Consider the following 27,814-nt stretch of genomic DNA (forward strand, 5'->3'; position numbering starts at 1 on the left):
CATACCTATGTTCATCATGATGAGCGTTTATCCTCTCAAATCAGGCAAGTGGCTCTTACCAGCCTAATTGATGCATGATCTGGATGGTGTTGGAAACTGAGTGTAGCATATTTGAGGATTAATCCTTGTAGCAATGTCTCTTTTCAAGCATCCAGTCTCTGTTGTACTATAGATTTGCAGTGTGCATCGTGAAATAGAGGGGAGTCGTAAGAATCTTAGTTTAATTTTTTTCCTTGAAACATCTGATTCTTTCTTCCCTCTGAAGCACGATTTTAGCCATTCTCTGAGGTAACCTGGCCCAGAACACTGGTCTCCCTATTAGAACGATTGAATGTTTTTGTCATATGCTGCACTCTGCAAATTGACGTGTTTTGCACCCAAGTTGCTCCCAATTTTGGCTCTGGGTTTCCTATGTACCTAAAACTAATGAAAATCAAAGTCAGACACATTGTATAAGGAAAAGCAGAATGTCCAAACAATAACCCCAGTGTCTCTGAAACGTTTATGTATATTCACAAGATCAATACAATCTTTAAGGACTGAAACAGAACAGAATCATATGAGACTAGCATTATGGCAATTACACCTATGTACCTCAACTCTTAAATGACCAACTGGCAACTACGCAGACTGTTGTTCATGATTAACCAACAAATCACTAACTTCTATCCGACCAACAATCCTGCACTATGTTGAGAAATACAGCAAGTTTCACATTCTTTAGAGAAACAAAACAGATAGATCTCAAACTAGCATCTCTCCCTAAACACACACTCTTCAAACCAGGAACCAATGGCAAACTCCTTACTGCCTGAACAAATCCAAATAAAAAAATCTAACCAACTAAATTCACTAATTACTTACTATCCTGTTTACTCCAAGCAGCCATGATACATATGTCTCTATTCCTCACTAACTCAATATACCTCTCCTTCGTTTATCACTTTACCACACATTTAGAGTGTAATAGTAATACAAATACTAATCTCACTCCACTGATTTTCTCTTGAAACCTAGAATTTCTTCAAAATGGCACACTGTTAATACAAAGTTTTCATGGTATTTATTTCTTATACATCCCTCTGCATTTATCCTTATTTAATTTGTGCTTAATTTATGCATGTTTATGTATATTTATTTTGTAAAGTTAAAAAACCTGCAATAGGTGTATTTCTGTATTTACTGAACCATTATTTATTTGATTAACTGAAAAATGAATGCTCATACTTGGTGGTTTTACCATATGTATCCATAAATGATACATCAATACACTAACATAAAAACATTAGCACTGTAGTACAATCACATGCACTTCTGCAGTTATGCAAGATTCATTGGGAACCTTGTCTCTTTTATTTTTATTACATTCTCTTTATTTATTTCTTTAATCAGAATGCAGAGCACTTGTATTTTAGGTCTGGAATTTAAATCAAGCATCCACAGCACTTAGTCAAACAATAACTTTAAGAGAAGTACAAATTACTCCCTAAACACAGGTACAGGTTCTGTATGGTGCATAGAAAAGAGAAAGGGAACAAAAGGTTATATAGGCAATTATTGCACCACTTTCTCCATAAATGTGTTTAACTGCTCCGGGGACAGTGAGGGAGACATAGATACTCTTGCCTGGTAAAATACTATCAAGAGAGCCTCTGGTGCATTTTTTGTCATATTACATATTAGTTGCTCCCCAGCCAATACATGCCACAGTCTAATAAACCTCTCTTCCAAAATATGCCTTGCGGCTCTCAAGCTGTGGGGGAGTAAGGCCCTATTGTAGACCCAGGAAGACGGTCACCGGGTCTGTTGGAATTGGTAATCCGATTACCACTTTGATGTGGTTTAAGACTGCTTCTAGAATATCTGGACAACAGTGGGGACCATCAAAGATGGAAAAAGATTCCACTGTCCTCTTTGCACTGTCAACTAAGTCCTTATGCAGTTGAGAAGATGCAATGTAAGCATGCTGGGGTCATGTGCCATTGGAACATTTAATTGTATGCTGAGTACATGTGGGAGATGCATCTGTATGCCTTAGAATTGTCTGAGCAAAGGGATTACCATATTTTGCAAGAGATTCCATCCTACAAGTCACTTTTACATGTACTCTGATAGAACCATGTCTGCCTTTAATCACTGTTGTAATGCCCAAAAAGGTTGGAGAATGAGGCCTCAGGGTCCCAATTAGAACCCATTAGCTTCTTAAAATTGGTAAGGCCTCATGGTTGCTATTACTTTGGTAAGGTGGGGTGGAAAGCCTATTGCCTAATTTGGCAATATTGGAGTCTATTGGGCTCCTGAATGGCTTACTGTTTTACACTCAGTTTCTATATTTTCCATCAGCAGAAGATGTCTGCATTAACCCTTTTCCTACCTCTAATGCAGAAATCTGGTTTGCAATGAAGCTGAGTGTGTAGTAATCTGAAGTCCTGTCTCTCAGCTATTTGGTCTCAAACACAGTTTTAACTGGAGTTGACAGGTATGTGTTTCGGGGTACTGCACCGTCCCCAATCAAGTGAAATCTCAAGGGAGCATCCCACTTTCACCCAGACCATAAAGAGCCTTTTTTCTCATTTTCACTAACTGTCCTTTCTAGATCATGCTCACCTCAGCTCGCTGTTACTTTTGCAACAAGATAAGCACAATCTACAACATCTTCACACACCAACTGGACCTCTCCACCCTGGCAGCCCTCCAACACAATGAGGAAAACACACCAGAAACTGCCCTGACCTGCAGGACACCCATCACCTTTATGGAAACCACCACCATGTGTTCCATCCACCAAGAAGCCCCCCCCCCTCAAACTCCTTTACGCACTTCCCTTTCTCCAAAGGACTCAAATCAATCTGCACTGCCTCAGCCTGATCCTCAATGACTTCCTCACCACAGCTACCTTTTGGGACATCTGGAAGTATGCTACCATCCTTCTGCTACTGAAAACACTTACAGAAGAACTGACTACACCAGCCAAGTATGGACTCATCTCCCTGTTACTCTACACAGCAAACGTCTAGGAGAACCTTGTCAACAAAAGGCTAGCAGAACACCTAAGCAACAACAACCTCCGGGACACTTCTCAGTCAGGATTCAGATCTAACCACTGTACTGAGACTGCTTTCATTGCTGCTTCTGACAACATCTACCCCATCACTGACCAAGGCAGCACTATGGCCCTCTTTCCCTCCTTGATCTCTTCACTGCGTTTGACACCATCTTCCACTGGATCCTCATTCAAAGCCTCCAAGACTCAGTAATTGACAAAGCAGCTCTTAAATTGGTCAGGTCTTTCTTCGAAGGTCGCTCACAGGAGCTCAGCCTATCTCCTTACACCTCTGAACCCTCCAAACTGATGAGACCTAGGGATCTTCTTTCAGCATAGAACTCTTCAACATCTACATGACCACGCTTGCCAAAAAGGTCAGAACACATGGTCTCATCATCATCTCTTACGCTGACAAAAAACTGCTCATCGTCTCCCTGTCCAATAAAATCCCTTACATCAAAGCAAAGTTTGTTGACTGTATATCAGAAGTCACCACCTGGAGGAAATCAAACTGCCTGTATCTCGAGTTGGACAAGACGAAGGTGGTACTCTTCAAAAGAGGCCTGAGACTCTGGTTGTCAACCTAGTGGCCATCCGAATTGGGGGATCATATTCAACAGCCATATATCTATGTCCAGCCAGGTTAAGTCGATCGTCTCCTACTTTCACACTCTCAAGATCCTCAGAAGATTCTTCAGTTGGCATCCTCTCAACACTTGTCGGACCATCACCTTAGACCTAATCACCAGTTAGCTAGACTACGGGACGTCGAAATCTCCGCCCATCTCACCAAGAGGCTAGAGATCACCAAAAATGCAGTGGCCAGACTCACACTCAGACCCCCACCACGCACCCACATATCCAATCATCTCAAAGACATCCACTGGCTCCTCATCTACAAGCACATCCTTTACAAATTACTTACACCCTCATACAAAGCATAGCACAACCTAGGTCCCACTTACCATAACAACCACATCAGCTTTTACACCCCACTAGACACTTTCCCTCTGCCAACCTTAATGCTCAGACATGGGATATCCTGTGTCATCATTCTTTAATGCTCTACAGTGTTCCTGAATGCGGATTTTGAGACTGTGATGTGTACTCCCCACATATATTTTATTGAATTCACAGTCAATGACATAAATCACAAAACATGTATTGCAATTAATGAAGTGTCTCAATTTGTACTCCCAAGAGATGTTAAACTTTAAATTTCTCCATTTTTTTTGGGCTGTAACAGCACATACTGCTATTGTTGCATGTGAAAAAGCCTAAAGGTTTTGGGGGCAGCCAAGCATTGTTCGGTTGGGATGATACCACAAAGCTAAGTCTCTCAAGGTGCAACCCTTCCTAAACACTACTCTGGTATTCCTACAGATGTCATTCTTTAAGCCAGGAGTTTCTAATATGAGATGCCAGTTTCTTTTCAGGGTCTTGTAAAACTTAGCAGTGTGCATTGTGTATTTCCTGATGGAGGCTCCATTTCCCAATGTGGATTTGGTTTTAACAACCCTCTTATCCAAAAGTTTCTTGGTGTCAAGGAAAGATTTGTCAGCAATCAAACCAAAATGTTTGCATATGCATATGTAGAGGCTTGTCACATCAAAGGTGACAATATAAGTTCACCTAACCATGACAAGGTATTGAAATTATTGAAAATATCTTGACATACTCGAAGAAAAATGAGAGGGTGCTAACAAAATGTTGGAGGTGCATGTCCACATATAATATAAATCTTTCCACAGGTGAGCCCACCCCAAAAATGAATTTCTCAGGGGGTTCCCCCCTTATGCATTTTAGAAAGTATATATATATATATATATATATATATATATATATATATATATATATATATATATATATATATACAAAGAAACCTTGCATTTTTCACTAAGAGGAATTTGTACACATCATCAGTAAAAAGCATTTGTCTCTGCATTCATTCAATTTTATAATAATGAATAAAGTAAAAACATTAGAAACCTATGTACAGCCACAGTAAATATGTCAGATTTTCCATAACCTCAAATGCAAAGGGCACACACAACCTGCAGTTAGCACCAAGTTCCCACATTTATTTCCAGGTTCCTGCAATTAAAATCCTATCTCTTAATATCAGACCCCCAAATAGTGATAAACGGCTACATACTCAAGACTACAATCAGCTATTGAAAATTATACTGGATGGTTAGTCCTTCATTAAACGTTTGTCTTGGATTTAGTAATGATCATTTCAAGACATTTCCTTAGGCAACGGGCCTATAAAGTAACCAGGCATTGTGGTAATGCTATATGTGTCCATGCAATAAATACTTTATAATCCACAAAGAGCAGAACAGGGATATCCAACTTCGAAAATGTAGAATTTCTCAAAGTACGACAAGGGCTGATTGGGAGATTGCCCATGTTTTCATTTATTACTGCTTGGCCATACTAAGTAGAAAATCCAGAATGCATTGGTAGGATGGAGCAGGCGCTGCGCCAGTCCGGTAGGCGCTGTGGTGATTTTTCAGCTGCAAGGCAGACACTGCTTCGGTTTTTGCAGGTGTTGCATCAATTTTACAACAGGCTGGATTTTCTCTACTTGGTGAAGTCTTTGATGGCCCTGAGACTTCAGAACAGGAGGCAAGTTTAGTTCAAGCCCTTGGAGAGCACTTGTGGGGGAAGGCAGAATCCTTCGAGCAGAGTCGAGGGGCCAGCAGGAAGCAGTGCAACAAGCAGGAGAGCAGTCCTTCCAGAAAAGCAATCCAGATGAAGCCTTTGGGCAGCAAGGCAGTCCCTCTGACAGAGTCCAGTTGCAGGTCCAGAAGTGTCTGATTTTAGGGGCTCACAGACCCAGTATGAATACCCAAATGTGCCTTTGAAGTCGAGGAAAACTTCAAAGAGTGGTTTTGAAGTCCACCAGTTCCGCTTTCAACCCAGTCCTGTCTGCCATCAGACCTGTGGGGGGGTTATCAGTCCTTTGTGTGAGGTCAGGTCACCAGCCTTTCAAGTGTGAGAGCCCCTCCACCCTTCCTGCCCAGGAAGACCCATCAGTATGCAGATGAATGCAGATGCAGCTGAGGATCCTATGTTTATGGCTGTCTGGGTAGAATGCACAAGGGGAGATGTCAACCAGCACAGACCAGACGTGGATTGGAGACAGGCTATAAGGCACAGAGAGCAGTAAGTGCAGAGAAGTGCCTACTTTCTAAAAGTGGCATTTCTGAAACAGTAATGTTAAATCTAACTTCACCAGTAAGCAGGATTTCTCACTACCATTCCAACCATACCAAACATGACAATGCCACTCCTCTTAGATCAGAAAGTACCACTTAAAAGTGTATAAGTGAATTTACGATGCTGGCCTATGAGAGGAGCTGGCTTCACAATAGTGAAAAATGACTTTGGGAGTTTTTCAATATCAGGACATGTAAAGCTTACTACTACATGTCCTGCCTTTTACTTACATGGCACCCTGCCCTGTGGGCCACCTAAGACCTACCTCAGGGGTGACTCACATGTAATAAAAGGGGGATGTAAGGGTTGGCAAGTAGTTTTATATTCCAAGTCGAGGTGGCAGTGAAACTGCACACACAGGCCTTGCAATGGCAGGCCTGAGACATGGTTAAGGGCTATTTATGTGGGTGACACAATCCGTGCTGCAGACCCATCAGTATAATTTGATTTACAGGTCCTGAGCATAGGTAGTGCACTTTAACGGGTATTTACAAGTAAATTAAATATGCTAATTGGGTATGAACCAATGTTAACATGTTTTAGGGAGAGAGCACATGCACTTTAGCACTGGTTAGCAGAGATAGCGTACCCAGAATCCTTACACCAACAAAAATGAGGTCATAAAAAGAAGAGGAGGAAGGCAAAATGTTTGGGGTGACCCTTCAGAGAGGTACCATTTTCCAACAGTATTCATATGGTACTGAAAATTCCTAAAACTGTTTTCATTATCAGAAGCACAGGAAAATAAGTCATCTTCCCAGATAATAGGTATACATTTTAGTTTCCTTTATATTTCTGTATGTTTGTTTTCGAATACCCGCCTATTAGAGAAATATACAATCATAGTAGCTTTTTGTGCGTTTGTTTGCGGTTTTAACATTGTCATTTATTAATAAAAGCGATATGGTGTTTGAAAACTAGGATGCTGTGATTAACCTGAAGTCAGTACAAGAACTGGGCAATCAGCTGGGCTTTGAGTGGACAATCGTAGCCAATGAGTTGGGATTCAGTAGAGCTGAGGTGAGGCAGTTTCACACCGCGTCAGAAGAAAAGAAGATCCAAGCACAGAAAATGCTGGAATGCTGGTATGTAGCTAAATATCAATCACTCAGAATTTGTATTTTCTGAAATATTTGTATTACTCCCCACCAATGCCATCTGCTCTGTTTGCATTTTGTTGACTATACACTTCGTCTTTCACAGCCCTCTTCTGCCATTTGTACAGAGGAATTCGCCGGGACAGAAGGTCTGCTCCCAGTAATTGCTTTTGGCCTGAAAATAAATGAATGGTTGGCAGCAACACTTACTAAGGAATACAGGCATATTATAAATAAAGTTAAGAACAAGCATTGCGGCATGGTCAAACCTAAAGTGAACCCTTCGGAACGTTTCTGGCATGGCTGTTATCCTTTAAGAAATTATAGCGGGGATGCGTACATAAAATATTGCATGGCTACAATTAAATTAATCATAGTTCATTTTGGTGCAGGTCTATTTCCAAACATACCACAATGCCAGTGATTTCAATCACCTGCACTACATTGCAGCACAAGTGACACGTTCTGGCAGTGATAAAAAACGACAAAAACATAAGAAGCGGGCACAAAAAATAAAACGAAGTAGCTGGCGTTTTGGGTGGAACATCCGTTAAAAAAAAAAAAAAAAAAACGACCTCAAGACGGGAAAAAAACTTCTACGTTGCGGCATCGAAGATTAGAGAGGAAATCAGAATAGAAGGAAAAAAAATAAAGAGAGAGATCAGGGCAGGGGAAGCATACATGCGAGAAATTCATTGCGGGGCAGACATTGGCACAAAACTTGTCCATGTGAATGGCCTGCGACGAATTGCCCTAGAACCGTTCAATCTGGAACCCCCCGCCCCCTCCAATATTACAAGGGAATATTATTGACCAAAGAAATCATAAATCAAATTAATAATTCAAAAAAGAAATTCATAAAAAAACAAAAACTGATTTTACACTCACTTTGCTTAAATGTGTTCGAACCCTACACATTTTCTTATCTTTAGCATTCTTTCTTTAGGAGCCTTTGACTTCAAGGATTGTTACTAGTTCAGATATGTGTTTTATGAATTGATTATGGATTTTTAGAGAAGATGTAATATGTCCAAGACTACTGGAATTATGCGTTTCTGTGGCAGTTTTCGCATAATTATAAATTTGCCACACTTAGCCACACAATCTATCATCTGCTGCTTAATTTGCACATTTTAACAAAAAAAAGTTTTCTAGCTCAAACGCATCAATTATTTAAGATGCAGCGACATGTGTTGCTATGCACCAGAAATGACTTTGCAAAGGTTGACAGTTCACCTTTCAGCTGCATATTGCTGTACTTTGTCCAAACAGTGTTAACATGTGTTAAAATGACAAAATAATGAACTGATACTAACTCAAAATGTTCACATTATTTGCATTTTCTTGCAGCATAATTTAGTAAACTCTGCCACATAATTTGGTCCTCCCTTGACGCATAGTTCCAGTGGCCCTGATTAGGCATAAGACACACGGCGTGCACATTTATCACTGTGACATACTTCGGGTCCAAAAGTGCAGCATCCTTGCCAGATGTTAAGCATAAAAACGAACTCTCCATATTTACAGTGTCTAAGTGAGAAGTCACTTGGTCAAGAGAGAGATTCTCCAGAGATTAGGTAGAACTGTAATGGTAATCTGGAGTATTAAAGGGGGATTTTAGTTTCTACCCAAAACGAGGTGTGCATGAGAAAAAAACTGTTTATATTTGTATTGCTATATATTTGGGAAATTAGCACAATATAGTCTAGTGTTTCTATATTTACGTCCCATTGTATACTATGCAAGCAACCTAAAGAAAATGTGATTCACTTATTTTGCATTTGTTGATCTCTCAAATGTGATGAAAAAATATCAAATAGCATATTGAACACAGATATCTTATCAGATCTTGTATAGTCACTGTATATTTTACATGAAGTGGTCAGCATCTGGTTATGACTACTAATTTGGCTACATATGTAGAGATTATATTAAGGTGTTTAGCCGATAAATAATTGAAATTGTATCTGTACTGTAGGTTAAATACCTCTTGCTAAAAATTAATTGGAATTGCATTATTACTTTAGTAATTTACGATTTTATTATTTTCCAACATTTTTATAAACTGTATATTTTACTACTGTGTGAGCCAGCTGCAGATTAATTTGATTTTGGTTTCTGTATCTAAGGCTAGTGTTTGACTTTTAAATACAGTTTTTACTAATCAATAAATTACTCATTTACTTTATGGTCTAAGAAAAGGGATGGATTGATTATTAAGCACAAGTTAATTTCAATCTAGTCTAATAAATAAACACTTAATAATCTCGTAGATGTTAGTTACTTTAGATGACTGAAGTCCCCATATTAATAAAAATATATTTTCATAACATAGGTATGAAAAATCTTGGAATAAACTGAATAAGACGAAGATCCTGCAGGATGCTCTGGAACGAGCTGGAAGGAAGGATCTGGCTGACAAACTCCGATGCCTCCACTGGGGGCATCAGAAGTTAAGCAGTCGGGTTGAGCTGCCCTCTGCCTTTCCTTTCCTTATCACAGTTCACAAAACCATCAACAACAAAGAAGGCCTAAAAAAAATTAATGAGCTGAGTCGCAAGTACACCTAAGACATGTATTATATAAAACAATTTGTTTTACAGGCCCTATCACTTCATGGTTTATAAAGTGGTGAAGTGCGGCTGCATTTCAATTCCGAGGATTTGATTTAGAGGTGGGCAGTAATATAAAATCTGCATACTCTCCGCAATGGTGGTAAATACATCAATGGTGAGATTTACAGTGGAGTCAACACCACCATATTGTAATATGGTATTGATATTAACTGATGACTCTATTTACGAAGATATATGAGTTATTACATCCCTCAGGAATCAGTGGATTTATATTACTGCAAATCCCTATATCAAACTCAAAATATTATTAAGGAGATGTGTTTGTTGTTTTCCAAGATATTGAATCAGGAACTGGAATGGTTGAATTTGCTTGCTTGTAAAAAATTCAGCACTCACTGAGTAAGCAAAATTATCTGAACGTTGCTTGGTGATCATTGCGTTGTCTTAGCAACTGCACTTTTTGCATGCAAGTCACTGAATAATAAAATAAGTAAGTATGTTAACACAATAATTATAATAAAAGAAGTGTTTATACAATAATTATTTATTTGAAAACTATATAAAATAACCCATCACTATTGTGAATGTTGAAGTAATATGTTATATGTTATAAAACTAACCTTGGCATGTATCAATTCTATCTAATGAACTGTCAGTGTTTTATTGTACACAATATTTAAACTGATCTTACACATTATGGTCCATGTTTCAAAGTTAATTATGCTCTGTAAATCATAACAACAGCACCCATCCCTTAAGTGTTTACTTAATTCCACTCATTTATGAATACAACAACTTGTACGTGCTTTAAAGAAAATTAAATAAATGTTTAATGTTGCAATGTTCTTTTGTCTCAAATGTACTCTGAGGAGCTATGTAATTTCTGCCATGCATAAATAAGGATGATCACTTGGAATGCAAAGAAAACACAAAGTATGAGATAATTTGCAAAATGACAGCAATTTTAGAAGATGACCATACCTCATGTATTTTGTGCTACCCGTCTGACTTCTGCACTTGTGTTTCCTTAAAAACTTATTTTATTAAAAAGGTTACGGCATTTGGTGCACCAAAACTGCTGTATATAGAACAATGATTTGTTAATTTCAAAAGGCAGTTATACATATATTATACATATGTTACAGAATCTAGCAAAAAGTAAAAAAAAATTGAATAAAGGACGAAAATTAATAGACAGCTAAAGATCTAACAGCCAGCAGCTCCAACAGCGATTGAACACATTTTACTCTAAATCATTTATCCATTTTGGTATAAAGCATACAATATGGATTCTGAAAACAGAAAACATGAAATAACAGATACCCTGATTGCAGCACAAAAAATATCAGACAGTGTTTAGTTGCTGTCTCTTGAATGTCCAAATGAAAAGCAGCATTAATCAAACTTTTGTTAGCATGATTCTAAAAGCAGGGATTTGGATCGTAGTTAAAGAGCAAATAATTAAAAAACGCTGGTCTTAAAAACCATCAAAAAGGAAGCTAAATGCACTAAAATGTTTGACAGTGCACAAAATCCCCCTGACCACAAACCCCGTGTCTGCTAACTGAAATTTGCATATGCTTACCATCAGTACCTAAGATTGTGTTGTTGGACTTATCCTGCACAGCTATATTGATGTTTATGACAGAGTTAATCAACTTACTCATCTAAACTAGTTAAAAAGAGAATGGTGATTCAACAAACACATTAACAAAAATATAAATATTTGTAAATCTTTGTTTGCCAAAATATGTCTGTTAAACTAGTGGGAGAGAAAACAGTAAATTAGCGACAATAAACATACATTTAGGTATATTTTCACTGTCATGCCATTACAACCATTACAGGGTAGAATAATCACCTTCTTATCCCTCAATAGAACTGAACATTCTTGTTCGCAATTGATAGAAAATGTCTGATTATATGGCAGGACCAGAGGTTTTAGAATATGCAAGTTTAAAGCTCTTCAACAATTATTGAAAATTGATTACTTGCTGGCTTAAATTAGAATTGTTTGAAAGTAGATTGTGATAATCAATCAGGTAAGGCCCATTTGACAAAGAGTATTATAAAGATGGACTATCAATACCGGTTTCTGATAAAATTCAGTATACCCATCAGGCTTTTGTGAGTGAAGACACTGGTGTGTCATGTGTAACCATAGGAATGAGAAGCAGGCAGAAGGGTACGTCTTGAGTGCTCTTGTGACACTCATAAACATGTAAACAGTCTATTACAAATAGCTTGGGGCTTGGAGGAAAGCTATGATAGGATATCCATCTTGAATTCGTTGTTGTTCTCTTGGCAAGGTAAAGGTAATGCCTAACAGTGTAAAATACCTGCCGGCCAAATCTAAGGCTTTGTTATCTGAAACTCTCCGGTACGGTGTCTAGCACAGGACCATGGCAAATTTGGCAGACAATTGCTTATGAGATAAAGACTTATTTTGGAGCCAATATTGAACAAGTCTTAGAACAATAGTAGCATCCTAAAGAAACTAATAATTGGGCCTAGGATGAGAAATAAAAATAAATCCTTAGAAATACTTCACCTACAAGGTGTCAGACACAAGGTTATGTGTTGTTGAGATGGCTGACAGAAAGTAATTAACTGTTTTACAAGAAAGCCCATTGGCCACAAGAATGGCAACGAAAATGACTACAGAAGTCACACCTGCCCCCTTGTGGTCAAGGATCTTTTCAGTGTTCATCTATTCCATGCTGATAATATTGTCTGTGAGTGGAGTCTAGGCACGCCTTGACCATGAAGAGGAACCCATGGCTCCAAAATCCTGGCACTTGCCAATGAGACCTGAAAGGTTCCATGCTACCAACTGAAATTGATTTTGAAGGACGAAGGGATGCAGTTCACTTGATTGTTCCAACAGCCATTTAAGAATGGAAGGTAGGTGGAGAGGAGACTTGCACAACAGCTCCATATGACTGAGTACCAAGGTTGTATTCTCCATAATGGTGATATCAGGATGGCCTCTGCTGCTTGTCTCCTAATCTGACAAGCAAACTCTGTGAATCATTGCAAAGGGAGGCAAAGAATAGGTTTGTCCTGTCCACTCCTGGCAAAAATCATTGTGTGCCAGCCTAGATTCTGATCTTCAGCTGTAAAATAATGGGATCTGAAAGGTCAATCTGGAGACAATCAGGTCTATTCTGTAGGGTACCACCGGTCCATCAGATTCAAGAATAGCAATGCATGAAGTTTCTACTCTCTGGAGTTACTGAGGAACACAAGCTCTAATCGGCAATTTGATGATCTTATCCAGGAAGGTGAACCACCACTACTGAGATGTTGGTTAGGCTGAGTTACTAAATCTACTTTGTAATGTCTTCTATAATCCAAAATCACATACACCCTCAAGCGCTTGATATATAAGACCCCAGCATTGCCCATCTTAAAAGGTATGCAGCAATAAGAAGTCCTTGGAGTCAGCACACAGACAGCAAACAATACCTCCAAATGTTTGAGGCAGCTGATGTGTAACTGCATTGGCAACGTCTTCACTTTTAGCTCCTCAGCTGAGTCTGCTGGTGTCCGACTTGATCACTATTGTAGGAGACTGGCCCACTCTGTAGTGTGCAAAGCTAGGCACTCTGTGCAGGGGGTCCAGGCAACCACATGTAGGTTTACAGAGGTAAAAACTAGACCACCTAATGCTCTAATTTTTATGGTAGCTTGGTCGAGCAGTAAGGCCAATCTTGGAGAAGTGCAAAGCATGTGTTGTACTCACAGTATCAATAAATGAGACCACACACTCAAAAGAATACCTTAAGAACAATTTGTAAAAATACTTAGATTTTTATAAAAATGCTAAGACCAAGATCATCAAAATCGGGTAAGTACTTTTTAAGTTACGAATTTCTGAAGTTTTATTAAAAATAGTCTTTTGTGCGTGGTTACGCACCATAGTAATCAATGGAGGAGATACTTTAAAAATGCAAATGAAATCAGAAAATGCATTTACCAATGTCTCCTTTTGCAGCTATGTAGAGGCTGTCTGTGGGCACTGTGGACCAGCTGGTGAAGTTCGAGCAGCTCCTAGTATCGGCAGGAGAAGTTGCAGAAAGTCATTGGAGCTGGTGCCAGGCCACTGCGGGGCCCCAATTGGAAGAGCAGTGAACAGGCGGACCAAAGGTAAGTCTGGTGGGTCCCTTTGGAGCGTCAAGGTCGCAAGAGGTGGGAGACCCTTAGGGCACAGCTGAATCTTCGGTGCAGGGTGCTCTTGGAAGCAGGAGGTAGGTCACTTTGAGGATTACTTGCAGGTCAGCTGGTGCACTCTGGTGGGAGGTCCGGCTGGTTCCTGAAGTCCCTCGACTGGGGCTTCCTCCTGGTCCTTTTTCAGTCCAGTGTGGGCTGTTCTTTTGAGTGTCCAACATAAGGCAACCAGTATCTAGGGCTACTGCATGGTCTGGCTAATGAAGGGCAGAGTGCCACCAAACTTGGCACACTGGCAGGGTTTGTCCTGACGGTCCGACAGGCAAAGTTTGGTCTGCTTGCAGTGCCCAGTTCCTTGGTCAGCAGCTGTAGGAAAGTCCTGGGTGCAGCAAATAGTTTTTGGCACCTTTTCTTGGTGCAGAAGAACTTCAGTTCTCGAGCCTTGGGTCTTCTTTCTTGCTGGTCTTGTTTTGTCCTTGGAATCTGATTTCTTGGTCCAGGGATGCCAATGGTGTTTTAGGGTGTAGCTAGTAGTGACCACCTTAGGGTGGTTACACCCACTAAGAGACCACTTTCTATGGGCAGAGGTCACTTCCTACACCTGATTGGCTATTTTCCTTCCATGTAAGATGGAGGAAAATGAAATAGAGGGGTCATCTCGCAGCACCACCTTAGGGGTGGTGCAGGCTAGGACTGACCACTCATCCCATCCTATGTCTGGTTTCCCACTGTTGTTCCAGCCAGAAGTGAAGGTTTTCAAAGGGGGCAGCCATCTGCAGCTAGCAGCGGGCCTGGGGGTCGAGTTTCAGGGGTGGTAAGCACTTTGAAGGTTGCAAGCAGGGCAGTGCACATTCCTGAGGGAGGGGGTGTTAGACCTCTACCCAGGAATGGCTTTGTTCTGGGTCCCAGAGAGCAGGATCTCACACCCCAGGGACTCAGAATCTTGTCTGGTGGTGGTAGGCTGGTTGGGACCGGCCCCCAACCATACCAGGGTAGTTAGCTTTTGCAGGGGCCACCTCTAAGGTGACCCCTGGGTACATGTAATAAATCCAATACTGGTACCAGTTTGGATTTACCATTCTGAGTTGTTTGCTACTGTTAGAAACTGGGTCTCTGCATGGCAGTCCGTTTGCAGTCTGTCCAAGCAAGGACCCTCACTCTAATCAGAGTAACAGAGTTACACTCCTAAGACAACCCCTGCTCCCCCCTTTTGGTAGCTTGGCACAAGCAGTCAGGCTTATCTCAAAGGCAATGTGTAAAGTATTTGAACCAACACACACAGTAATTCAGTGAAAACACAACAAAATGGACACAACACCAGTTTAGAAAAATAGCCAATATTTATCTAAACCAAATATGACCAAAACTACAAAAATCCAACCTACACAAGCAAAGTTATGCATTTTTAAAGTGAAAGGAGTCTTAATCCATAGAAATCAATGGATGCGTTGTTTTTACACAAAGTACCTGGTTTGCGTCAAAAATAAAGTTGCACGGGCGAGAGTGCGTTGGAAAAGTCAGCGATGCGTCGATTTCATACTCGCAAGTGAGGCCATGTGTTGCTTCTTCTCCGGTCGGGTAGGCGTTGTGTTGTTTTTCTCTCCCGCAGAAGAGCAATGCGTCAGTTTTCGAACGGGCAACCTCTGGTCCGCACAGGTTCATCACTGTGGTTTTGACGCCCAGAGAGGATGTGTGTGAAATTGCAGCACACGGTGGTGAAGAGCTGCACTGCGTGGGTGATACATCTATTTTGGCAGCTGTACACGGGTGTTGCATCAATTTCCCAGCCTCAATGCAGGTGGTGCGTCGATTTTTCAGCTGCAAAGCAGGTGCTGCTTCTAATTTTCTCCAGCACAGCTCCTGTGCATGAATTGAGTCTTGGTTCCACTAGCTTCTCTTTTCAAGGGTCCAGGGACTTGATTAGGCACCACTTGGCAGATTAGGAGTCTCAGCAGAGACCAGGTACTGGCAGAGGAAGTCTTTGATGGTCCTGAGACTTCAGAACAGGGGGCAAGCTCAGTCCAAGCCCTTGGGGACACTTCAGGAAAACACAGCAAGGTCCAGTCTTTGTCCTCTCAAAGGCAGAAGCAACTCCTGTAGGAGGGAGATTGTCAAATGAAGATTCTGAGGTAGCAGAGCTGGGTCCTGTGCCATTATCAACTGAAGGCCAACCCAGTAAAGCACACTCACAGAGTACTCCTCCAGTTCTTCAGCTCTTTTCCTTGGCAGAGGTTCCTTTTGATCCAGAAGTAATCAAAAAGTCTGGGGTTTTGGGTCCACTACTTATACCCCTTTCTGCCTTTGAAGTAGGCAAAGTCTCTATTGTTCACAAGATCCTGGCTTGCCCAAGCCTGTCCCCAGACACACACCAGGGGGTTGGAGACTGCATTGTATGAGGACAGGCACCGCCCAATCAGGTGTAAGTGTCAGCTCCTCCCTCCCCAATCTAGCTCAGGAGGCTCATCAGGATATGCAGGCTACACCCCATCTCTCTTTCTGTAAATGTTTAGAGGGAATTCACAAACAGCCCAACTGTCAGACTGATCCAGATGAGGATTCCACAACCAGGCAGAAGGCACAGAATGGTTAAGCAAGAAAATGCCCGCCTTCTAAAAGTGGCATGACAATCTTAAAACCAACTTTACCAAAAGTTGTATTTTATTTTTAAATTGTGAGTTTAGAGACCCCAAACTCCACATCTCTATCTGCTCCCAATAGGAAACTGCACTTAAAAGATATTTAAAGTCAGTCCCAGTGTTAACCTATGAGAAAGATATGCCTTGCAACAGTGAAAACTGAACTTGGCAATATTTCACTGTCAGGACATGTAAATCATAGCAGTACATGTCCCACCTTTAGCATACACTGCACTCTCCATGGGGCTATCGAGGGCCTACCTTAGGGGCGCCTTACATGTACACAAAGGGAAAGTTTGGGTCGAACTGGCAGTTTAAAACTGCACACATAGACACTGCTGTGGAAGGCCTGAGATGTTTACAGGGCTACTCAGGTGGGTGGCACGAACAGTGCTGCAGGCCCACTAGTAGCATTTGATTTACAGGCCCTGCGCAACTTTAGTGGACTTTACTAGGGGCTTACTAGTAAATCAAATATGCCAATCAGGGATAAACCAATCCTCAAAACAATTTAGACAGAAACTAGACAGCACTTTACTACTAGTTAGCAGTGGTAAAGTGCCCAGAGTCCTAAAGCCAACAAAAACTGGTCAGGAAAAATAGGAGGAAGGAGGCAAAACATTTGGGGATGACCCTGGAAAAAGGGCCAGGTCCAACAGATACCAAACAACCCAGGGTTCAGAGTAGCCCTCATGTAGCTGTGAAACGTGTACTGACCAGTGTCCAGCACATCTATTATAATGGCTGCCCTGTTCACTTACTATGTCCCAGGTTTGGCAAAGACACAGTAGGTGCATATTGCTCATGCATCTATACCCACACATACAGTATATTGCACCTGCTTTAGGGCTGGAAGGCCTGCCAGAGGGGTGACTAGTGCATGCAGTGTGTTGCAGACACGGCACACAGGCTGTGTGCCATGTCGAGTTTGTCATTTAGGATTGCATCAGAATACTCAGCCTGCAATGGCAGCGCTGGGTGCATGGCCCTAGAGTGTGGCACAATCTGCGCTGCTGCTCTCAGGGGCCTTCCTTTAGTACCCCATGCCCTGGGTACCTAAGTATCATTTACTAGGGACCTATAGTGGCAGCTAAATGTGTTGCCAATTGTACCAATGCATCACAACAGCTTTAGGGAAAGAGATCTGGCCCAAGAAACCCAGTTAGCAGAGGCCCTTGGCATTAACAACTTTGAGATCAAATCAAATACCAGACAAAATGTGGGGACTAATCATGACAAAAGAGGCCTTTTCTCACAACTATATCTGAGGTCATCCTGGAGATGGGCCAGACATTCTAAACTTCCATGTGAGCTAGCCACCACTAAAGCTCCTGTCTCATCTCTTGAGACAACGGGACTGCCTGAGCATTATTAAACCCCTTGCAGAGCTATAGGGTCATCAACAGTTGCAAGGCTCTTTAATGCAACTGGTCAGAGAAGATGGCTTAAATAGAGCCTATTAGAGTGCCCATGAGGTGGGCAGCCGAGGGTAGAGTGACTCCGTCTTTTGCTAGATCCCTGCTAATTTCCTTTATGATAGTTTTGATCTTCTGATCTGCGAGTGAAAGGGTTGCTGTGACTGAGCTTATGAGGAAACCCAAAAACTCTATTACTTACTCAAGGCCAGAAGAGACTTGCTCTGGCTTATTACAAATCCCAACCCCAACTCATGTAGGAGGGAGATTGTGAAATGAAGATTCTGAGGTAGCAGAGGTGGGTCCTGTGCCATTATCCAGATGTTACTGAGGTATATTATCAATCAAATTCCTCTCGCTCTGAGAAATTGAACCACAGGTTTCATTAACTTGGTGGAACACCAAGGGGCTGATGATAATGCAAGTGGAACCACCAAGAATATGTATGCTGAAGCTGTCCAGTGAAACTCTAGGAATCAATGGTGAGCACGAAAATTGGAACTGAGGGATAGATGTCTTTGAAATCTAGACACACCAACAGGTCTCTTAGGAGTTGGATGCCCTCCATTTTGAAATGACTGTATAGTATAGTGTAACAAAACCTTTGACAATGACTAACCAGTTACCTCATCCCGTCTTGTCTGCAAGACAACTGTTCTTTACAAAGTCGCTGGGATGAGGGGAGGAGAGCTGAATTGCTTTCTTTTGAAGCAAAAAGGAAAATCTCTTAGTCTATGAACTCTTGTTTCTCTAGTGAAAACCGTACAGGGACTGGGAGAAATGAGTGATGCAGAGTCATATAACATTTTACATGGAAACCTCTGACTGTCTGAAACAGCCATCCATCCTGATTAATCAGAGACCAAGCATGAAGGAGCAATCGAATCCTGCCTCCCAGATGTGTAAAGCAGTGAAGTCTCACCTATGAATGAGGAGGTGAAGTTTCCTTTGTGGGATGGTACACCAAATCTTTGGCCTCTGAATTCTCAGGTTCTGAAGAGAAAGAAGACTTCTCTTCATTGATAATCTCCCAGTAGCCTGTTTTCCAAGGAAAACCTTTGAAGGGGGTGGTTGGTGTTTGGGGACAGTAAATGTACTCTGGTCAGTTCAAACTGCTGCTGCTGGAATGTCGTCATTAACTAGTAGATGGATATTTAGAAGTAAGAGTAAACTTGGCAGTACCAGACCTAAAACGGGACTTCTAGAAAAGTCATGGATGATACAGAAGATGGTTCTCAATAATCAATGGAATGATGAAGTGCAGAACCTTTCTGAAACAGAAGAATCACACACTTGTATTTTAGATGTGTACTCTTAAAGATCTGCATCCTTATCAATGATTGGATGGGGGGAGGCTGGTCAGATCCGGCCTACCGACTGGAACTCCAAACATTGGGCTACCATCAAATCCTCAACATGTTATACGGGCGTCCAATCCCACGTGCCATGCCTGAAGTAACTAGGGTGGTTTTGTTGGGATGGCGGGAGGCCCAAAAGGAATCGTGTTGGTGTAACCGTATCACTCGGCAAACCCCACTGTGGCGGGGCAGAGTACTGGCAGAAACGTCGGCACTGGAAGGATTCCAGGGCTGGGACATCACTGGTATTTCCCTGCTCGAGACGTTTGGGGAGGGTCGCGGATGCGGTCCTTTGAGGAGCTTCAGGGACCCTTCACACTGAACAAAACTCAATTTCACAGATATCTGCAACTCCGCCACGCACTATCAGTACATGTTCAGAGGGATGAAACTATTCCTGAACATAGCCCCATGGAGGCGAAGGTGCTGATGGGTAGCCTGGGCAAAGGGGGGGGGGGTCTCACAGATATACCGCTCTCTGATTGCCAATACGACTCGGCCCCTTGACGGACCCCGCCGGAGATGGGAGGGCTGGGTGGACCCTATGGAGGAGGGGGAGTGGAGAGAGGTGCTTATGGCCCCACGGACCCTTGCCATGACATCCCGATTCAGATTACTGCAGTCCTACTTCCTACACGTGACCTATCTCACACCCGTTAGACTATACAAGGCGGGCCTCTGGCCCCGGGCTGACTGCACACGCTGCTCGGGCCCGGACGCCGACTTCTTTCTCATAGTGTGGTCCTGCCCATCCATAACAACTTAATGGAGGGCGGTGGTGAGGGAAGTCTCAAAGATCCTGGGAAGCGAGATCGAAATGGCTCAGATTCCGCTCCTACTGGGGGCCATGGAGGAGGTGGGACTTAGGAGAGCGGACCGGACCTTTCTGGGTATGGCATGCCTATTGGCCAAAAGAGACATAATGGCGATCTGGAAAGGCACGAAAAACTTGTTTACGAGGCCAGAGGATGCCCTAAAAAATACTATAAGATATGGGGGAGGTGGGAGGCGCTGCGTTGAGTCTACTAGGGATCATTGATGCCCTGTTCTCCAGGGGTGCCGTTTTCTGCTTTCCACCTTTTATCCCCTCTTTCTCTCCCTCCCCCTCCTCTCCTTTGAACCCCCCTCTTCCCCTTCTCTCTCCCTCTTCTCTCCCCTTCCCCATCCTCTCCCCCGACCCCCTCTTTTCCGTAACAGGAGCTCGCAATGGTTCAATGGTGTTTTTATAATGTTACATGTGGAATTTTGATTGATATTACTGCCCATTGGGCACGATTGGAAATGGAAGGGTATCTGTCTCTAGGTGCCGATTGGTGTCTCTTGTAGCCTATCTTCTTTGTGTTTCAGTTCTTTTATTTGTCCTTAAAATCAATAAAGTTTGTTATAAATAAAAAAAAGATCTGCATCCTTGGTGAACTGCTCGCCTAAAGTTTAGTGTACATACCATCTAAAATTATCTACCTTGACAACAATGAATAACATCCACATACAATGAAAAATGATGAAACTTTGTGGGTCCCACACATTGACTGGATCAGGAGAGGCGATAGGGTGGAACTAAAATTTCACCTTAACATGGTCCCTTTAAAGTAATTTTCTCCGATATACTATCCCTCTTTTATGCACATAATCAGGTACACAAGCCCCATATGACCTACATGTCTGACAAAAACACGTTCCCCCTCTACTCTGTCCCTAAATACTTCCTTTGCATTGATATTCCTAAATCCTATGGGGCACATTTATTAAAAAGTTGTGCAAAACAGCGCAGATACCAAAGTTCTCCTAGAGCAGACATGTAACTTTGGAAGAGAATGTTTATAGTCTTAAAATAGAGCTAACACACATAGGCCCTCATTATGACATTGGCGGTAAATCCCGCTTACCGCCACGCTGACTGCCGCCAACATACCGCTGTGGCGGCGGACATCCATTCACCATATTATGTCACACACACATCAATCCGCCACCACAGCGCCCACCCAACGTGCCCATACCCCTGTCCCCAGAACACGTCAATCAGCAGTGGATCCACCACTAAAGGGACCCCAGGCCACACCAAGACAATCAGGGACCTGGGGTCAGTGGCAGTGGGCACACCGTTCAGGGGACAGAGGTACAGGACAACAGGGAAACTGGGAGGAGTGCTGTGTGCCAGGGGAGGACATGCCCAGGGATCCGACTCTCGAGGAGGCACTCACTGAGATCCTGGGAGCATACCAACATTCCCAGGATACCCTGGGCCAGATCCTGGCCAACGTGCAGGAGAACAGGCGGCTGCAGGAGGGACAGTAACAGGGAATCAGGGAGGACTTGCAGGCCATTAACACCACCCTGGTCTCCAGTGCAGGGGTGCTCGCAGACATGGCCAACATTATGAGGGAGGCAGCCTCACAACAGCGGGCCCCTGCCACTAGCCAGACACCTGAACTGCCTTCCAACTCCACTGCCGCTAGTGGACAGGAGGCCCCGCCACAGGACCAACAGGCCACCAGCACTCCTCCCCCTGCAGAAGGTGAACCAACCTGCAAATGTTCCCTGGGATCCAGGCAGAAGTCAGAGACTATTGTCAAGACCCCCACCAGAAAATGAGGCTCTCCTGATTGTCACCCTTGTGTCGCACTCTGTCACCCTGTCCACCTTGAACTGCCATTGCTCCCCTTCCTAAGTCCCCATGGACAATGTACCTGTGCTACAAACAGACTGGAACTATACCCTGGACTTTCCTCCATCAGTACCCCATCCCAATGCACTTGCCCCACTCCTCCTTAGCACTTCAATTAATACCCTTTAAATAAATACAAGTATGGAGTATGTAAAATGATTTAAGTATGTATTCGTTTAACCAGGTTCAAACATTGCAATTCAACTGTACAGTAATGTTCATATAGGAAAGACCTGTAGTTGGTTGCAGTGATCACACCAGGAGCGATAGTGGGGCACCAACATCTGCAAAATGAGTTGCCAAAGGGTACAGTGAGGGGGCATAGAAGTGGGAAATAACAGCATGCCAGTGACAAAGATAAACAAGAAAATTTCAATGAAAGATTAAGTAACACTGTCCTATCTGTGTGTCATTGGAAGCATTGTCAAATCACTGCTGTTCTGTTGTCCTCATCCTCAGTCTCTGCCTCCTCATCCTCACTGTCTACAGGGTCCACTGCTGCCACACCGCCATCTCCAGTCTCCTCCTCCTGCAGAAAAGGCACATGGCGTCTCAAGGTAAGATTGTGCAACATGCAGCATGCCACGATTATCTGGCAGACCTTCTTGGGTGAGTAGCACAGGGATCCACCTGTTAGATGGAGGCACTGAAACCTGGCCTTCAGGAGGCCAAAGGTACGTTCTATAATCCTTCTTGTACGCCCATGTGCCTCATTGTAATGTTCTTCTGCCCTTGTCCTGGCATTCCTCACTGGGGTCAGTAGCCATGATAGGTTGGGGTAACCAGAGTCACCTGCAAATATCGAGGGACAACATTTAGCCACACACTATCCCACATTGCCCACACCATACCCATACACCAACATCCACTGGGTGGGAACCAGGGCTCATCTATTAGCCACACCCTGTGCCTCTGTAGTTGGGCCATCACATTTGGGATGCTGCTATTCCTCAGGATAAAGGCATCATGCACAGACCCAGGATACTTAACATTGACATGGGAGATGTACTGGTCCGCCAGGCACACCATCTGGACATTCATGGAATGAAAACTCTTTCGATTTTTGAACACCTGTTCATTTTGCCGGGGGGGGGCAATATGTGTTCCATCAATTGCCCCAATGATGTTGGGGATATGTCCCATTGCATAGAAGTCAGCCTTCACTGTGGCCAAATCCTCCACCCGGGGGAAAACAATGTAGCTGCACATGTGTGTAATTAGGGCAGACAACACTCTGGTCAGCACTATTGACAACATTGGCTGTGACATTCCTGCTGCCAAGCCCATTGTCACTTGGAAAGAACCAGTTGCCAAGAAATAGAGCACAGATAGGACTTGCACAAGAGGGGGGATCCCAGTGGGGTGACGGATAGCAGATATTAAGTCAGGCTCCAGTTGGGCACACAGCTCCGTGATTGTGGCCCTAACAAGACTATAGGTGAGGATAATGTGCCTGTCCTCCATTGTTGCCTATACACCAGGGGTCTGTACACGGGGGTATGTCTCCATCTCCTACTCATCCGCAGCGGTAGCAATCTATGGGGCAAAGACTGAGGAGCTGGTCACAAACTGTACATAGTAGCCACACCAGTACAATGCATGATGTTAATTTTTAATGTATAAGTGGCATTTGTCCTGTATGTCCAATTGTGAACTGTGACACAGTTATAATCCAGGGCCTGCCCCCCTCCCTGAAATGGCGTCATGCCTGCCCTGTGTGGAGGGACAGGTAAAAAAGTGAGGTAGTTCCGCTGACGTTGTGTGCCATTGTGGGAGACGGTCGTGAACTGCCGTGCAACTCCTCATTGGATAATATTGGCCCCTATGGTGATGTACGCCGGCGGTGACGGTATGCACCGCCGCGGACGTGACCGCCATTTTCAAACTGATCACTTACTTGCTACCTGATCTTCAACAGGAGAGGACCTACACTGCATGTGCTGCTGTGATCTGTATCTGGAACCTACCATGGCCCATGTGACTGGGGACAGGGCCCCTGCCTTCACCTCAGCGGAGTTGGAGAGACTGGTGGATGGGGTCCTACCCCAGTACGGACTGCTGTATGGGCCTCCAGACCAACAGGTGAGTACACTGTGGGCATGATGCATGGGGCATGAATGCATGGAGTGGTGTGTGTGAAGGCCTTGTGTAGGGGGGTTGGTGGATGGCCCCTGGGTGGCAGTCAGCTTGTGTGCTGGGCCCTGTGTGTGCAAATGGCGATGTGAAGGGGTATGGTGGGCCATAAGTGTAACAGGCAGGACAGTCTGACTAATATCTTTCTGTGTGTGTATTTCTCTGCAGGTCAGCACCCATCAAAAGAAGGGTATATTGCGTGCCATAGCCAAGGATGTGCGGACCCTGGAGGTCAATAACAGGCGGAGCACCCACTGTCGAAAACAGTGGGAGTACCTGAGATGCTGGGCACGGAAGACAGCAGAGGCCCAGCTGGGGATGGCCTCCCAACGAGGAAGGGATGCCCGTCAAACCCTGACACCCCTGATGGCCTGCATACTGGCGGTGGCCTATCTGGAGCTGGATGGGCGCTTGAGGGCATCACAGCAGCCACAAGGGGGTGAGTACAGTTCCCATCATTACAACTTAGTCATGGTAGGGGGTAGCCGGTGGGGGATGTGTGTTAGTGGGTGCCCCTAGCCCAGGTCTGACATTGCAGAGTAGGTCCCATGTTGGGCAGGGTACTGAAGTGATATTCCTGCTACCTAGCTTGTAGGCATCCACTACTGGGCAGGGCTGTGTGGGTCCCAGGTGTGCTGCAGTTGGCGGTATGTGTTCCTCCACGTGCCCTGGTGGCTAGCATTGTTAGTGGTAGTACATTGCATAGTGTGTAGGCCTGTTCACTGTGTGTGAGGGTGGTATGTAGGCCAACGGTGGTGTTCATGCAGCCATTGACCCAGTGTATCCTTTGTCTCCCCAACCCCTTTTTGTTTTATCATCCTGTTCTTATGTGTATTAGCATCATCTGGCAGAGGAGCAGAGGCACCGGCGACGGAGGGAGTTGCATCCCACAGGATCCAGGAGGAAGAGTCCACCGACGGTGAGGGCACCAGTGGGACGGAGGGCGAGGGGAGCACCACAGCAGAGACTGGAGGGGACAGTTCGGACACAGATACCTCCTCCGATGAAAGCTCCCTGGTGGTGGCAGACACTTCTGTGACCACCCCAGCTACAGGTACAGCCGCCACCCCCGTACCATCACCACCCTCCCAGCAGCCCCTCATCGAGTTGCCCGTGCTCGCTTACCCATGAGGGTGGACATCTCCTAAGCCCCAGGCACCTCAGGCCCTGCCCCAGTGAGCCCTGCTGCCCTGAGTGAATAGGCTATTGACCTCCTGAGATCCATCTCTGTAGGGCAGTCAACCATTGTGAATGCCATCCAGGGGCTGGCAGCCCAAATCCAACAGACCAATGCATTCCTGGAGGGCATTCACACTGGCTTGGCAGCCCAACAGAGGTCAATCCAGGCTCTGGCCTCCTCTCTGATGGCAGCCATTGTCCCTGTTTCCACCTTCCAACTTCCTGTTCCCAATCCTATTCCCCTCAACCTATCCCGAGCACACAGGCAGACGAGCATGCACACAGGACAACACACAAGAGTGGTACAGGCAAACACAAGCACCACACATCATCCCACAGGCACTCACATAAACACCATCCAGATGCAGACATACCAACATCCACTGCCTCCACTGTGTCCCCCTCCTCCTCATCCTTCACCTCCCTCCCAGTTGCGTCTACACTCACACCTGCATGCACTACATCCTCATCTACTACCGCATCACCACCACACCTAGCAGAACACACACCTCACTCGCAGACACCACCACAACAGCCATGCACACGTCTCCTGTTGTAGTGTGGTTAGTTTTACGTATCCTTTGCGCATTAGCTTTCAGGCTTTAGGCCTTTGTGCACTTTGCCCTGGATATATTTTATTCATTTGCTTACAGCTTAGAGCCTCTGTGCACTTTGCTCTAAATACTTTTTATTAGGCTTCGTACTGTTATTTTTCAAATAGCCAGTTCTACGGTCTTGTTTTATATTAATATCACACTGTTTAGCCTACTTCAGCACTGGAGTTCTCCATAACACATTCACTCTGTGCTTCAGTCAAGGATACAGTCTGGTACATTGCCGATAGACGTGGTAGGAGTTTAGTCTTTGGCATTTCTGCGTAGGGACATTTTGTGATCACGCTGACATGTTAGTTATAAAAACACTTCCTTGTCCCAATACACGCAAGAGGGAGATTCCGACCAGGGAACCACAACTAGATGCTGACTGCCTCGTTGCAGATGCTGAACCAAGATCACAGGCCTTTGCTCAGGTATGAGGGCTGATGTCTCCCCAGTGACTCAGAAAGGCAAGTTAGAAGCTTAACATGCTGTGCTCGAAATAGAACAAGCAGAGGGAGAGTAGAAACTATTAGACACGATGATAGCTTTGTTCTTATGTTTTACTCTCCTGGTGACTATTTCAATCCTACTGTGTTGTATGGTTCTGGTTATTGCGGCTCACGCCTTATTATCTAAAATACAGTTGTTTTATTAAAACATTATCTAAAACTTATACTGCCTTTGTCATTTGTATATGAGATCATACTGTAAATGAGAGAGTTGGTTTGGATCTGAGTGACGACGACTTCCCTGAGAAGTTCCAAAGATGTCATGCGCTCGGCTGCCCAATCATCTCTTCCCCGTGGGAGAAATGAGCCACTGCTAGTTAGCCAGAGCAAAAAACGGATTTAGGGTGACAGGGTTCCTTACATGTGGGTCAGACTCAGTCCCCCACACCGTTATCGATCCTGCTGCCTAGAAATCCAGTAGTCTCATTTAGGATAATGAGAGCCCACGCGACACTGTGTCCTCTCCCACTGTGTCTGCCCCCCCCCCCCAAGGTACACAAATGCAAGCAGTCAGACACCCAACAGCCGCCCACCTCACAACAGCATCCAGCCCATGACCCTGCACCCAAACAGAGTAGACTGAAACCTCCCACAACCACTCCCTCTTCCTCCAGTCCCAAACCTTCTCCCTCTTCTCACCGTAATGTTACTAAGCAGCTTTTCCTCTCCACCATTGACCTCTTCCCTACCCCTTCCCCCGTCCTTCACCTCTGGCCAGGATGGCAACAACCCAGTCAAGCACCTCAGCCACACAGTCCATGGGCCCAGTAGTCTCCACACCTACTTGTGGTGGGAAAGGATCCAGGGCACCAGGCAGCCTCACGGAAAGGGTGCCTGCCCTACGTGCTGCCCAGAAGGTCAAGGAGCCCTCCCCAGCTGCTGCCCAGAAGGGCAAGGTGCCATCCCCAGCTGCTGTCAGGAAGAGCAGGGAGCCATCCCCAGCTGCTGCCAAGAAGAGCAAGGAGCAATCCCCAGCTGCTGCCAGGAAGGGCTAAGGGCCTGCACCAGCAGGCAGGAAAGACAAGGGGCCTGGTGCTGGGACTCAGTTGGAGCTCCCATCACCAACCATGGTTGTGCAGCCGCCCAAGGCTGCAGGGGATGGGCTGGAGCTGCCCACCACCACCACCAGCAGCAGCAGCACCACCAGCATTGGGGAGCCGTCCGAGGCTGCAGGGGATGGGCTTGACCTTCCCCCCACCCCCAGCA

At 44.4% G+C, this 27,814-nt stretch overlaps 1 protein-coding gene across 2 annotated transcripts in view; it reads left to right on the top strand.

Annotated features, from left to right (window-relative positions):
- LOC138249191 (THO complex subunit 1-like) overlaps positions 1-11,009 on the top strand; it is a 41,109-nt gene extending 30,100 nt beyond the window's left edge. For both annotated transcript variants that reach the window (XM_069203182.1, XM_069203183.1), the window contains exons 3-4: positions 7,193-7,356; positions 9,704-11,009. In XM_069203182.1, the coding sequence (XP_069059283.1) occupies positions 7,193-7,356; positions 9,704-9,938 (399 nt within the window). In that variant the 3' untranslated portion in view covers positions 9,939-11,009. The remainder of the gene's footprint in view (positions 1-7,192; positions 7,357-9,703) is intronic.
- The last annotated feature ends 16,805 nt before the right edge of the window (positions 11,010-27,814 follow it).

Source organism: Pleurodeles waltl, chromosome 8 (genome assembly GCF_031143425.1).
Source record: "Pleurodeles waltl isolate 20211129_DDA chromosome 8, aPleWal1.hap1.20221129, whole genome shotgun sequence".
NCBI lineage: Eukaryota > Metazoa > Chordata > Amphibia > Caudata > Salamandridae > Pleurodeles > Pleurodeles waltl.